Below are 14607 nucleotides of genomic sequence, written 5' to 3' on the forward strand. Positions count from 1 at the left end.
ACTGTTGTTCGGGAGTCACACCCGGGAGCTTCAGATCTCTACAAAAGGATTCCATTTTGGCCTGCCCCTCCTCACAATTCTCAGACTGATATAACTTAGAGTAGAATCTCTGGAACGCCACATTAGTCTTTTTAGAATCACGTTAGGTTCCCAGACCCTTCTCTAATCGCTGTAATGGTTTGTGGGGCACTTCTCTTTCTGGTAAGGTATGCTAAGTATTTGCCTGGCTTGTCACCATGCTCGTATAACCTTTGCTTTGCAAAAGCCAGCTCCTTCTTTGCCATCTGCGTGAGCGCGGAATTTAGTGTAGATCGCAGTGCCGTAATCCTCTGTAGTTTGACCAACGAGGGTCTGTCAAAATAGGCCTTCTCGGCTGCCTTCAACCGTGCTTCAAGGAGACGTTGCTGCTCACCCTTCTGCCGCTTCCTACTTGTGGAATATGAAATAACTAACCCTCTGGCATAAGCTTTGGAAGTTTCCCAGAGAACGGATGAGCTATCAACCAAGCCTATGTTGATGTCTAGGAATGCCCAAAATTCCCTAGAGAAATACTCCACAAACTTACTGTCCATGAGAATAAAGGGGTCCATTCGCTGGTACCTTGAATCCACTGTAACATCCTTAATCTTAACCATGAGGTAAACTGGAGCATGATCAGAGTTGGCAATATTACCAATCGTACAGGATGCCACCAGATCCAGGGTTACCGCAGGGGTCAGAAAAAAATCAATCCTCGTGTGACATCTATGCGGATTGGAGAAAAACGTGAAATCCCTACCTGTAGGGTGGAGACACCTCTAGACGTCCACCAACCCTAATTCCCCATACAGACCCAGTAACTGCTTAGTTTGTGCAGAGGGTATTGAGGGACCTTTAGGCAACCTGTCTACTGTGGGGACCATGAGGCAGTTAAAATCTCCCCCGAGATTGATGTGCCAAGACTTGAAACTTATCGGTTTAGAAAAAGCAATCTACCAAGGGTTTAACAGGATGAGCTGGGGGACAATAAACATTTAAAACACCATATTCTTCCCCATTTATCAAGGCTTTAAGAATTACAAACCTCCCGTATGTGTCTTTAACACATTCCAACAATTTAACTGAGAGATTTTTCCTAACCAATATAGCCACTAACCTACTTCTGGTATTAAATGATGAAAAGTAAACTTGGTCAAATCCATTCTGCTGGAATTTCAGATGCTCCTTGTCATCCAAATGTGTCTCCTGTAACAAAGCAATATCCACCTTCTCCTTTCTAAGATTCAAGAGTACCTTCTTCCTCTTAATTGGTGAGTGACTTCCCTTGATATTCCAGGTAATCAAATCATTAGCCATAATCCTCTGCAATTACATTTAAATTCCGCAAATTGCTGAGCTTTAGTTTCGCATGGTCCACACTCCCACACCCTTTAATACCCCACCCAGTCTAATCAGGCCGGGTGCTGGCAGGTGGGACGAGTTTGGGATGGGATATCTGGTCGGAATGGACTGGTTGGACCGAAGGGTCTGTTTCCATGCTGTACATTTTTATGACTCTATGATTGTAATCCCATTCTCACTCCCCACCCTTTAATATCCCACCCAGTCTAATCCCATTATCACTCCCGCACCCTTTAATACCCCACCCAGTCTAATCCCATTCTCACTTGCCCACACTTTAATACCCCACCCAGTCTAATCCCATTCTCACTTGCCCACACTTTAATATCCCACCCAGTCTAATCCCATTATCACACCCGCACCCTTTAATATCCCACTCAGTCAAATCCCACTCGCAGTCCCACCCCCTTTAACATCCCACCCAGACTAATCCCATTCTCAGTCCCACACCCTTGAATATCACACCCAATCAAATCCCACTCCCACTCCCCCACCCTTTACTATCCCACCCAGTCTAATCCCAATCCTATTCCCACACCGTTTAATATCCCACACAGTCTAACCCCGCTCTCACTTCCCCACCCTTTAATATCCCACCCAGTCTAAACCCACTCTCAATCCCACACCTTTTAATATCCGACCCAATCAAATCCCACTCCCACTCCCCCACTCTTTAATATCTCACCCAGTCTAATCTCACTCCTAATCCCGCACCCTTTAATATCCCACCCAGTCTTATCCCACTCTCACTCCCCACCCTTTAATATCCCACCCAGTCTAATCCCACTCTCACTCCCCCCCCTTTAATATCCCACCCAATCAAATCCCACTCCCATTGCCCCACCCTTTAATATCCCACCCAGTCTAATCCTGCTGTCAATCCCACACCCTTGAATATCCCACCCAGTCAAATCCCACTCTCACTCCCACACCATTTAATAGCCCACCCTGTCTAATCCCACTCTCTCCCACACTCTTTAACATCCCACCTAGTCTAATCCCACTCTCACTTCCCCACCCTTTAATATCCCACCCAGTCTAAACCCACTCTCAATCCCACACCCTTTAATATCCCACCCAATCAAATTCCACTCCCACTCCCCCACTCTTTAATATCCCACCCAGTCTAATCCCACTCCTAATCCCGCACCCTTTAATATCCCACCCAGTCTTATCCCACTCTCAGTCCCCACCCTTTAATATCCCACCCAGTCTAATCCCACTCTCACTCCCCCACCCTTTAATATCCCACCCAGTCTAATCCTGCTGTCACTCCCACACCTTTTAATATCCCACCCAGTCAAATCCCACTCTCACTCCCACACCATTTAATAGCCCACCCAGTCTAATCCCACTCTCTCCCACACTCTTTAATATCCCACCTAGTCTAATCCCACTCTCACTGCCCCACCCTTTAATATCCCACCCAATCAAATCCCACTCCCACTGCCCCACCCTTTAATATCCCACCCAGTCTAATCCTGCAGTCACTCCCACACCTTTAATATCCCACCCAGTGAAATCCCACTCTCACTCCCACACCCTTTAATATCCCACCCAGTCGAATCCCACTCTCTCTCCCATACTCTTTAATACCCCACCCAGTCTAATCCCACTCTCACTGCCCCACCCTTTAATATCCCACCCAATCAAATCCCACTCCAACTGCCCCACCCTTTAATATCCCACCCAGTCTCATCCCACTCTCTCTCCCTTTAATATCCCACCCAGTCTAATCCCACTCCCACTGCCCCACCCTTTAATATCCCACCCAGTCTCATCCCACTCTCTCTCCCTTTAATATCCCACCCAGTCTAATCCCACTCTCACTTCCCCACCCTTTAATATCCCATCCAGTCTAATCCCACTCCTATTCCCCCACCCTTTAATATCCCACCCTGTCTAATCCCACTCTCACTCCCCCACCCTTTAATACCCCTCTCAATCTAATCCCACTCTCACTCTCCCACCCTTTAATACGCTACCCCGTCTAATCCCACTCTCACTCCCACAACTTTTAATATCCCAACCAGTCTAATCCCACTCGCACTCCCCCACCCTTTAATACCCCACCCAGTCTAATCCCTCTCTCATTCCCACAACCTTTAATATCCCACCCAGTCTAATCTCACTCTCACTCCCCCACCCTTTAATACCCCACCCAGTCTAATCCCTCTCTCATTCCCACAACCTTTAATATCCCACCCAGTCTAATCCCTCTCTCACTCCCCCACCCTTTAATATCCCACCTAGTCTAATCCCACTCTCACTACCCCATCCTTTAATACCCCACCCAGTCTAATCCCATTATCACTCCCAAACCCTTTAATACCCCACCCAGTCTAATCCCATTCTCACTCCCCCACCCTTTAATACCCCACCCCGTCTAATCCCACTCTCACTTGCCCACCCTTTAATACCCCACCCCATCTAATCCCACTCTCACCCCCCCCACCCTTTAATACCTCACCCTGTATAATCCCACTCTCACTCCCCCACCCTTTAATCTCCCACCCCGTCTAATTGCACTCTTCTCCCAATCCCCCCGACCCTCACTATCCCACCCCATCTAATTGTGGAGTCCCTTTATTATTCCGCCCGTCTCATCCTCATCTCTCCCCCCGACCCTTTACTATCCCACTCAGTCTAAGCCCCCTCTCTGTCTGAGTCCATTAATATTCCACCTTATTTAATCCCACTCTCCCCCTCTCTCGCTGCACGCAGTAACTACCCCACCCAGTCTCATCCCACTCGCCCTGTTCCCTTTACTATCCCATCCAGTTTAACTCTCCCTGTTGGTTCGTTAATGCTTTTATTGTTGTGTTTTAATGTAACTCGCAAATTAGCTTTGTGGATGAAACTTATAGGCACTGAACGTTCTAACCCGCCATCTGTGTAAAGAGATTATTTTCTTTCTTTTCTTTGTTCACAGGATGTGGCTATAATTGGCTGGGCGGACTTTTATTGCCCATCCCTATTTGTCCTTGAGATGATGGGTGAGCTCCCTTCTTAAACCGCTGCAATTGTTGAAGGCCGCTCTTTAAACCTTTGTAGATAAGCTCCCTGGACGAGTTCCCGGAGTGTGCCGAGGATATTTACTTGGCAGCTTGAATACCCGCATGGACTGTACCCCAGTGGGCAGCCGTGCAGGGTGTTGTAATGGGTAAACAGAAGGGGAGAGGCTGGAGTTCAGCACTCTGCCCTGAGGCTGCAATCATTTCAGATTGGCAGACATTCCAGCGCATGTGGTTCTGTTTGTGCTCGTGCGAGTGCATTTTTCTTTCAAAAAGACAAAGGGGGAAGAGCTCCTAAAAATAAAATCATTCATTGTGTGTGTGACAGTGAACATGTAGCAGCCTGTCCAGGCAACTGTTTATATGTGCAGTTTGCCAAGGTAACTGGCTTGGCTCTGGTGAGGCTGAATTATTCCTATAAGAGACCAGGTGTTGCCTCCATGACTGAGGAGCTCTGATTGTATGCTTTTTAACTCAGCCCCAGCTTCCGCACAGCCCTTCAAGAACAATCCAAACAAACTGCTTTGAACACTTATCCCCATCTCACCACATTGATCTGTGCTCTGAACCAAGAGGGATGAAAAGTTTGTTATCTGCTGATGCAGTGCATGTAGCCACTACCTCCACCTGGCTGAGGCTGAGACTTGGCATGTTTTTAAAAAAGCTTGCATCTTTATAGCGCTTTTCCTGACCTCCACTGTGGCTCCCAGAGCAGCTAAAGTACTTTTGAAGTGTAGATATTATTGTAGTGAGGAGACATGACAAAGCTCTCCAAGGGGCGATGTGATCAGAAGCAGGTAATCTGTTGGCTGACAGAAGTCAGGCGATGGGCACTGCGGAGAGATCCCCTTCACAACTTTGGTAAGATCATGACTGTGTCTAAATAAAGGCTGTGCCCCCCCCCCCGCCACCTTCATCTCCTGCCTCTGTTCCCCCCTGACCCCCTACCCCTCATTCCCGTCCTCAATCCTCTCCCCCTCATCCACTTACCCTTCTCCCCCTAAAACCCCTATCCCCCTCACGCCTGTCACTCCCCATCACCCTCCTATTCTTCCCTTCTGACACCCACCCAGCCCCTCCTTCTGACCCATTCCCCAACCACTCCCCTTCAGCCCCATCCTTCCTCCTCACTCCCCACCTCTCACCCCCCCCCCCCCCCCACCCCTCACCACCATGCCCCTGTTCTCCCTAACCAGTCCCTCTCCCCTCACTGCCCCTGATACTTGTCCCCTGCCCCCAGTGGCTGTTCCCCATTGCTGGCTCACCTGTCCAGCCTACACCCCATTCCTCGTCTCTGTGCTGTCCCTCACTACCTCCGACACTTGCTCCCCTCACTGACCCTGTTCCCCCTTCCCTCACTGGCCCTTCTCTTGTTCCTCTCCCGGTCTCTCGCCCAGCCCATGCTAGTCTCTCTTGCTTTCCCTGCTCTTATCACTCACTGTTTGTGTCTGTCTCACCTGGCACCCGTGCCTGTCTCTGACACTACCTGCCTCTAGCTGTGCCTCTCTCCAGCCTGTCTTGCCTCGAATACGTATTTGGTGTGTGTGTGTGTGTGTCTTTCTCACCCCATCCCCTGTCACCCCACCTCCTTATGAGCAATGTCTCTGCCCACCTGTGTGTGCTGTTCTCTTATTACAAGAACATTTCTGTCTGACTGCCCCCCCCCCCACCTTTCTTTACTTGCAGGCTTGTGTCCAATTATCTGGCAAGGTTTGCACTTCCTGCCTTTATAAATGTTCACAATTGTTCCCTCTGCACTGTTAACGGTCACAACTGAAATCTGATTTCGAGCAAGGTCAGCGATTTAAAAAAAAACGTGTCCCTCATTTATCTCAGCGCACTGCCTGCAGAATAGAAAGTGTCAGAATCTAATACAGCAGGGGGCACACTACAATCAGTAAAGCTAAAGTCAACTACAGTGCCTGTTACTTGCTTCTGTTTGAGGGTGTGTTGCAGATTGTGTCTTTGCTTCTTTGGCACACAACCACACACAAATGATGATGGAGAGATACTTTCCCTCCACAAAGAATCTTTGCTCACCCATTATGAATGATCATGCCCCCTCGTCGCCTTAAGGCCATTGTCCAAGTAAAGTGAGGTACATACAAACAAGGAGTAGGCCACTCAGCCCATTGAGCTCGCTCCACCATTCACTAAGATCATGGCTGATCCGGATTTTAACTTGGCTGTACATTCCTGCACAATCCCTGACAATCTTCCAACTCCCATTGGTAATCAGGAATCTATCCCCTTCTGCCTTAAAAATATTTAAAGGTTCTTCATCCACTGCCTTTTGAGGAAGGGAATTCCAAAAAAACTCAACCTTAAGATGAAAAAAAAGGTTCCAAATTGTAAATGGGCACCTTCTTATTTTTAAACTATGACCCTCTGGTTCTAGATTTTTCCACAAGAGGAAGCATCCTTTATACCTCCACCAAGTCAAGTCATAGAGATATACAGCATGGAAACAGACCCTTCGGTCCAACCCGTCCGTGCCGACCAGATATCCCAACCCAATCTAGTCCCACCTGCCAGCACCCAGCCCATATCCCTCCAAACCCTTCCTATTCATATACCCATCCAAATGCCTCTTAAATGCTGCAATTGTACCAGCCTCCACCACATCCTCTGGCAGCTCATTCCATACACGTACCACCCTCTGCAAGAAAAAGTTGCCTCGTAGGTCTCTTTTATATCTTTCCCCTCTCACCCTAAACCTATGCCCTCTAGTTCTGGACTCCCCAACCCCAGGGAAAAGACTTTGTCTATTTATTCTATCCATGCCCCTCATAATTTTGTAAACCTCTATAAGGTCACCTCTCAGCCTCCGATGCTCCAGGGAAAACAGCCCCCTGTAGCTCAAATCCTCCAACCCTGAAACATCCTTGTAAATCTTTTCTGAACCCTTTCAAGTTTCACAACATCTTTCCAATAGGAAGGAGCTTACATGTTTCAATTAAATCACCTCTGCTTCTTCTAAACTCCAGATGAAATAGGCCAAGCCTGTCCAGCTTTTCCTACTAAGGTAATCCACGCATTTTGGGTATTGTTTAGTGAAGCTTCTCTGAAATGCTTCCACTGCATTAACACCCTTCTGTCAGCACTGTACATGCTACTCCAGATGTGGTCTCACCAATGGCCCGTATAACCGAAGGATGACCTCCCTATCTTTCAATCAGTTCCTCTCATAATAAACTATAATATTCTATGACCTTTCCTGATTGCTTGCTGTCAGAAACAGAGCTTCAAGCAGCTGCCCCAGAACAGGGCACATTGTTTTAGCTGGCGTGGCCATGTAAAAGAATTCCATTAAGAGAGCACCTCGTGTGTGGGAACTTCCTAAACACTTCACGTGTGGTGCGTTACTCCAGAATACACAGGTTGCTGTGGAGACAAATCTGGCTCAAAGGAACAATGAGATGAACAGACTGAGTACATCCTGAGGGATTGCTAATTGGGAAAGGAATGTTGGCCAGGATTCTCGGAGAGTTTCCGACTCCCCTTCTGGAGAATCTGTTGGCCAGACTTTAAGCCAAGGTCGCGCATTCTGGTTGAACGCATCCCTGCATCTGTTATTACATGGATTTCTTTTTTCAACACCCCTAAACATGTTTATTTTCCTGCACCTCACATTCCCACTACAGTTGAGAAACAGAATCTTTGTCCCCCAGTCAGATGATTCTGAGTTCCAGTATTTTTATTTGATCAATCAGTATTAAGTGAAAAGCAGCAAGATGGGTTTTTTCAGAAATCATGATTTCATAATTCCACATTCTTTATTGAGTTCAAATTCCACCATTTGCCATATCCAGAACATTACCTGAGTTTCTGGATTAATAGTCTACAATAATACGAGTAGGCCATCGCCTCCCCATGGTGTGAATCATCCCTGCAGCCATATTCCAATGGTATGGGAGTAATAGCTTGGGCAAAGCTTCTTTATGACTGGTGTGACACCTTTGCAGGTTTCCAGTTTACCTAGTTAGTTACAAATTAATACAGCAGTTTGCCTAGTTAGCTGTGAGTTAATATAACACGGGCTACTCTCTCCATGTTTTATTAAATATCTGCAAGCAAATACATTGAGTAAACATCCCAAATTTTCTGTCAATCACTTTGGTAATGAGAATGTAAATCTTATCTGGACAAGAAAGACCTTTATAGGTCGCTCAATCTTTGATTGGTGTGATTCCATGAAACTTAAACCGTATGCAGAGTATCAAGAGTTCATCTCTCGAACTGCAGAAGTCTCCTTTTTGAGAGGATTATTTGAGCATACTGGCAAACATGCTCATGTTCCACCCAGCCCCCCAACCCTCCCTTTCTCTCTTCTTCCTCCCCATCACCATGGCATCTGTAAGTCGGATTATATATCCTGATGCAGATATAGGTGTCTTGCGGAAGCAGCTAACTTCCTCATGGCTCTTCATGGTGTGAGGTGACAGAAGATTGAAGCCCATTATTATAAATTGCTGACAACACGCAGATTTCACTGATCCTAGTTGAGGGAAATCTCCCTGGAGTTGGTTTGATTTTCCTTCTTCACTGAAGTTGCCAGTCAGTACAGAGCAGGATCAAACCTGGACCTTTGCTCAGTCCCAAAGGTGTCGTTGTGTCTCAGTCAGTCTTGCCTCTGAATCGGAAGGTTATAGACTCAACTTCCACAACAGACACCTGAGCACAACAGCTTGAGGCACTGTCTTTACATTAAACTGAGACCCTATCTGCCCTCTCAGCTGGATGTAAACAAATTCCTGATGAAGGGCTTTTGCCCGAAAAGTGGACTCTCCTGCTCCTCGGATGCTGCCTGACCTGCTGTGCTTTTCCAGCACCACACTCTCGACTCTGATCTCCAGCATCTGCAGTCCTCACTTTCTCCTGGACGTAAACAAACCCATGGCCACTATATCAACGAGGTGCAGGGGTGTTCTGCCTGCTGCCATTGGCCCATCAATACAATTACAACAACAGCCAAGATGTCTCGGTCATTATTACATTGCTGTTTGTTGGCTGCCCCAATTTATAGAATCCTTGAATTATACAGTACAGAAGAGGCCCTTCAGTCCATCAAGTCTGTACCAACATTTCAGCATACACATCAGTGGTACACTGTGACTGTACAACACTTTGACAACTCCCTGAGGTTCTGTAAGATGCTATAGAGATGCATTCTTTCTTTGTTTATTACAGTGGATGCTTATTTATTCACCAGGAACAGTACAATTTATTAAACTGTTCCTAACCTCAATGGGTTGTTTGTTCATGACTGGATGCTTTGGCACTTCCCTTATGTTGTAAAGTATCTTACTTGTTGAATTGTGCACCAACCTTGGCTGATCTTAGGGTTAACAAGCCACAGTGCAGCACACAGGGTTACCATTGCGTGATCAGCTTTGCCCTCTGTTAACTGATTTGACCAGTACAGGTATGACAGATGGGCCTGAATGTCACTGGGCTTAGAAAAGGAGAAAATAACAAACATTACCTAAACCTGCTGTCTATTGAAGAGAGGATGTGGGTGAAATGTAAAGCTTTCTGTTGCTGGCTGCCTGTTTAATCTGTATTCAGGTTTAATGGTGGTGCAGGGATGTTTTTGAGACAATTTATTCTTGAGGAGAGTGGAAGTATTTTCCTTTCACTGTGTGTTGCTTACATAATCTCACCTTCAGGTTGGGACATGCAGGAGACAGCAGTTGTATTTCGATCAGTAAAAGCAGGGGTCATTCATACTCATTGAACTCTGCTTCCTTCAGAAGGACAACAGTGCACAGATCACATTTCAGGCAGTTATCAGCCACTTTCATGCAATCCAGTTAGATTGAATATCTTTCTTTGCTTTCCTTATTTCATTATACATTGTTAATGCATTTATAATCTCTCTTTCATCCACTCTCCCTTTCTGTCTGTGTATCTCTAATCCCTCAGCTCCTTCTGTCGTTGTCTTTTACCCCACTGCCTCTGTATCCAACCATGCCTATTTGTTTCAGACATCTCAGTCTATCTGTTTCTTGCTGCCTGTGTGAGTGACTGCAGAGCTGTTCACCAACGGGAGCTCTTACTTTAAGATGAAAATAGCAACAGGTAAGAACGTAGAAACACTCCCCCCCCCCCCCCCCCCCCCACCTCCTCACTGGCCTCACGAAACCTTAGCATTCGCAACGTTTTTTTTGATCATATTAGCAAAAGCGGAAGACTTTCAGCCTTCTACAGCCACTCCTCTCTCTTATCAGTAACTGTACACCCAACAAAGAGATTTGCATTCTGTATAACTCACAGAAGGGCTGCCAACAGCAGCTTGCCTGCAGAGTTAATGGTTATACAGCTTTTTGGCATTAGGTCAGAAGGCTACTCAGCAAACAGTGAGTGAGTGAGCCAGGGAGGGACAATTCCGGTGAGCACTTGATGCTGTCAGCTTCAGGTGGGATGGAGAGGTGGCCTGACGCTAACTTTTGGCAGTCAGTATAGAGTTCCCGGTCTCCCACTCCACTGTCGACACAGGCTTTTTATGTGCAGCATTTTTGCTGATTGATGGTGGAAGCCAGGCAGCTCCTGAGAGTGGGCTTTCCTTCAGGCACAGCAACACTGTCAGTCACAGATCAGAAAAATGTGGCGTGTGGAATGTATGATGTGGGTTCAAGGGCAATGATATCAGCTCCAAACCTTCAACGTTAATCCTTTTCATATTTCTCACCTCACCTGAACCCAAATAGTTCCAAAATGTAAAACGTGGATGTCCATCTTATTTATGCACAAAAGCAATAGATGATCATATCACACGTGGTCTACAGCTCAGAAGAGGGCCCTTCAGCCCACCCAGTCTGCGCTGGACAAGAAGAACTGTTCTCATCCTGTTTTGTAGCTCTTCAGGCAGGATCTGGACTCACCGTCGATTAATGCTTCACCCTGAGTCATTTTCTTGGTGATTTTTGTCAGGGGCACTTTGCCTATGTCTTCCACTGCCAGAGCCAGGGTGAGGAGACAGCTACCTGGTTTACCTCAGCCAGAGTGGGAATCAAACTTACACTGTTCCCAAGTACACACTAAGCACCTAGTGAGCAGCTGCCTTGTTACCTGAAAATAAACCAACAAATGCTGAAGATCACAGGTGGATCAGACAGCATCCATGGGGAGAGAGCAAGCTAATGTTTCCAGTCTGAAGGCACCTTTGGTTGCCGGTGGTGGGAATGATGGTAGTGGATTGCACTACAGGTGGTGTAACAGGGAGGCAAGTTATTGCTGGACTGTTAATCCAGAGATCCAGATAGTGTTCTGGGGACTCAGGTACAAATCCTGCCATGGCAGAGGGGTTCAATAAATAATATGGAATTAAGAGTCCTATGATGACTATGAATACATTGACAATTGTTCGAAAAGTTCATCCAGTCCATTAATGCCCTTTAGGGAAGGAAACTGTCATCCTTACCTGGTCTGCCCTATATGTGACTCCAGACCCACAACAATATGGTTGACTCTTAACTGCATTCTGGGCGTTTAGGGGTGGGCAATAAATGCTGGCCTTGTTAACAATGCCCTTATCCCTTGAATGAATTTTTAAAAAGGCTCCAAAACCTAATTAGATAAAAATGTTCTCAATCACACTTTATTGTTGCCATTTAAGCATGAAATTCATAATGTGTGGAATATTTTTCTTCAGTCTTATAACAAAGTCATTTCCGGAAAGGCTGATATTTATGACTCATACTTAATAGAATCATAGACCCCAATGGAATCTGCACCAACCCTCACCCAGCCCCCCAACTGATCTATGTAACCCTGCATTTACCCTGGCTACCCCCCCGAGCCCCCCAATCCCTGAACACGGTGGACAATTTAGCATGGCCAATCCACCGCTGTGGACTGTGGGAGGAAACCAGAGCACCTGGTGGAAGCTAGGCAGACTCAGGGAGATCATGCAAACCCCACACAGTCACCTGAGAGTGGAATCGAACGCAGGTCTCCGGCACTGTGAGAAAGCAGTGCTAACCACTAAGCCACCGTGCCACCTCTGAGGAGGTGGTGGCAATCTTCCTTCTCAAACTGGCGGCCTTTGTTTGTGATCTGACTGGCTCCTGGGCTGTTTTCAAGGGCAGTACCAGCTAACCATAATGGTCTGGGCTCCGAGCCACATACACGTCCAGATTGGGCAAAGCTGGTAGGTTTCCTTCCCCAAAGGACACTTCTTGAATTTTCAACAACAATAACCAATCATATGAGTAGAGAGAATTTCAGAGAGCTACCCTCAACCCTGTGCTTCACTTCCATTCTGTGAGGGCTTTTTCTGTCAATATACAATGCTTAAATATGTGAACCATTAAAGGCACACTCCTGTTCCAGCTGCTACTTGTAATCCATGCGTCATAGATCCATAAATTGAGGCTGCCTGACATGTATCCCCGTAAGGTAGGAGTTCCAAGACCTTTTTAAATAAGACACTCACTGCACTCTGCTCGTGCTGCCTGCCTGAGGGTTTGTATTTTACAAGCAATGTGTGGGAAGGATTATAGGTTAATGAGCTAACTGGAAGACCTGTCCGAAGATGAACTGCTCTTTATAGAGGCTTGCAGCTTCAATAATCATCCCTCCAAGAGGGTAAATAGAATACCCAATAAGCTTTGTTAGAGGAGTTAGGGCCGGGGTCCAGAATATGAGATTAGGTTTTAAGGAGGTATTGAAATTTAAAGAGACAGAAGATGGCATTAAGGGAGGCAATGATGGGCACAAGAATCACGATGGCTACTTTTGTCTCCATGATATTACCTGTGTACCTCAGCCCTAATCCTAACCGTATTCCTAACTCTTAATCCATTACTCTAAAATCAACATTTCCAATCTCTTCTTGACCAGTTACCCAGTCCACCAGCGAATCCAAAACTGTACTTCTCAAGAGCTACAAGTCCCCACACACTTTCCTGTCCTGAATAGATCACAAGTCTCCCAATAATTTCAATTTTAAAAAAATCCCATCGCCTTCATGTTTAAATCTTAACATGACTTTTCCTTATCCTATCTCTTTAAGCTCCTTCTCCCTCCTTCACAGCTCCTCTGATTCTAGCCTTTTTTCTGTTCGCTTCCTCCCTTTCCCCCTCGGTGGCTGTATATTTTGCCTAACCTCCACATTGTGTGAAATTCCCTTCCTAAATCTCTGCACCTCCCTCTTGTACTTTCAGAGGATCTTTAGAAGCCACATCTTTGATCAGCTTTTTGGCCTGGGTCGAATTTTCTGTCATTGTGCCTTTGTGCACTTTTTGGATTGATTTGAACTTGAGCAGAAATATACAAAGGTTTCTGAACATTATACTTGTAGCAAAACAGGGGGATGGTTAGCAGGGACCATGGAGGACATAGGAGCTGATATATAGTCATGTAAGGTTACAAAGCCTACTCCTGCTTGTAACACCCATGTACCTAGTAACTCCAAAAGGGAACTGAGTTCATACTTGAAGGGAGAGCACTTTGTAAAGCTTTGAGGAAAGAGGAGAGGAGTGGGACTAATTGGAGTGCATTCTCAAAGTGCTGAAATAGACTCAGTGGTGTGAGATAGAGAGCAGCATTCTCAGCACCAATTTCCGGGAGTGTGGGTAGAGACTGCTTTATCGGATTTCACAGATTTCAGGATCTGACTGCTTTTTCTCTCTTTACAGAATGGCACCAGGAAGTACTGGGATTTCATGAAAACACACGACAGGTGACTCTCCCCTGACATTTTGTCGCTATCTCCAGTTTGTTCTTGTCCACATTCATTAGACCACCTTATCCTAACTGCTGCTGCTTATTTAATGTTTACTTGGAGCTTTCTTTCCTTATTATCCCAACTTTCCTTAGTTTCCACCCCCTTCTTTCCCATTGGTGCTCAGTCTGTGTGGACCAATTATCCGGTCTGATCTTCAATTCTAGATAGAACTTGGGCAGGTTCGCCCTGTGAAATAGCAAACCATAAACCCAACCAGTTCATTAATATAAGGAAATGATGATTCCTTGGCTAGACAGATAACAATGGAATCAGGTTAGTTCATTTTAAAAATTGCTGTTAGAAGGTGGGCAATGCCAGCAAGACCAGCATTTATTGCCCGTCCCTAGTTGCCCCTTGAGAAGGTGGGGGGGGGGGGTGAGCTGCCTTTTTGAACTGCTGTGGGTTGACTGACAATGCCCTTAGGGAGGGAATTCCAGGATTTTAACCTCGCAACAGTGAAGAAAGGGTAATATATATTCCAAC

At 46.2% G+C, this 14607-nt stretch overlaps 1 protein-coding gene across 5 annotated transcripts in view; it reads left to right on the forward strand.

Moving 5' to 3' along the window:
• nudt14 (nudix (nucleoside diphosphate linked moiety X)-type motif 14) overlaps positions 1-14607 on the forward strand; it is a 134940-nt gene that overhangs the window by 73672 nt on the left and 46661 nt on the right. For all 5 annotated transcript variants that reach the window (XM_087989570.1, XM_087989569.1, XM_087989572.1 and 2 more), the window contains one exon: positions 14036-14079. In XM_087989570.1, the coding sequence (XP_087845696.1) occupies positions 14036-14079 (44 nt within the window). The remainder of the gene's footprint in view (positions 1-14035; positions 14080-14607) is intronic.

The sequence above is a fragment of the Chiloscyllium plagiosum genome, unplaced genomic scaffold (genome assembly GCF_037043375.1).
Source record: "Chiloscyllium plagiosum isolate Xiang-an unplaced genomic scaffold, Cpla_swu_hap1 HiC_scaffold_8, whole genome shotgun sequence".
In the NCBI taxonomy this organism is placed as follows: Eukaryota; Metazoa; Chordata; class Chondrichthyes; order Orectolobiformes; family Hemiscylliidae; genus Chiloscyllium; species Chiloscyllium plagiosum.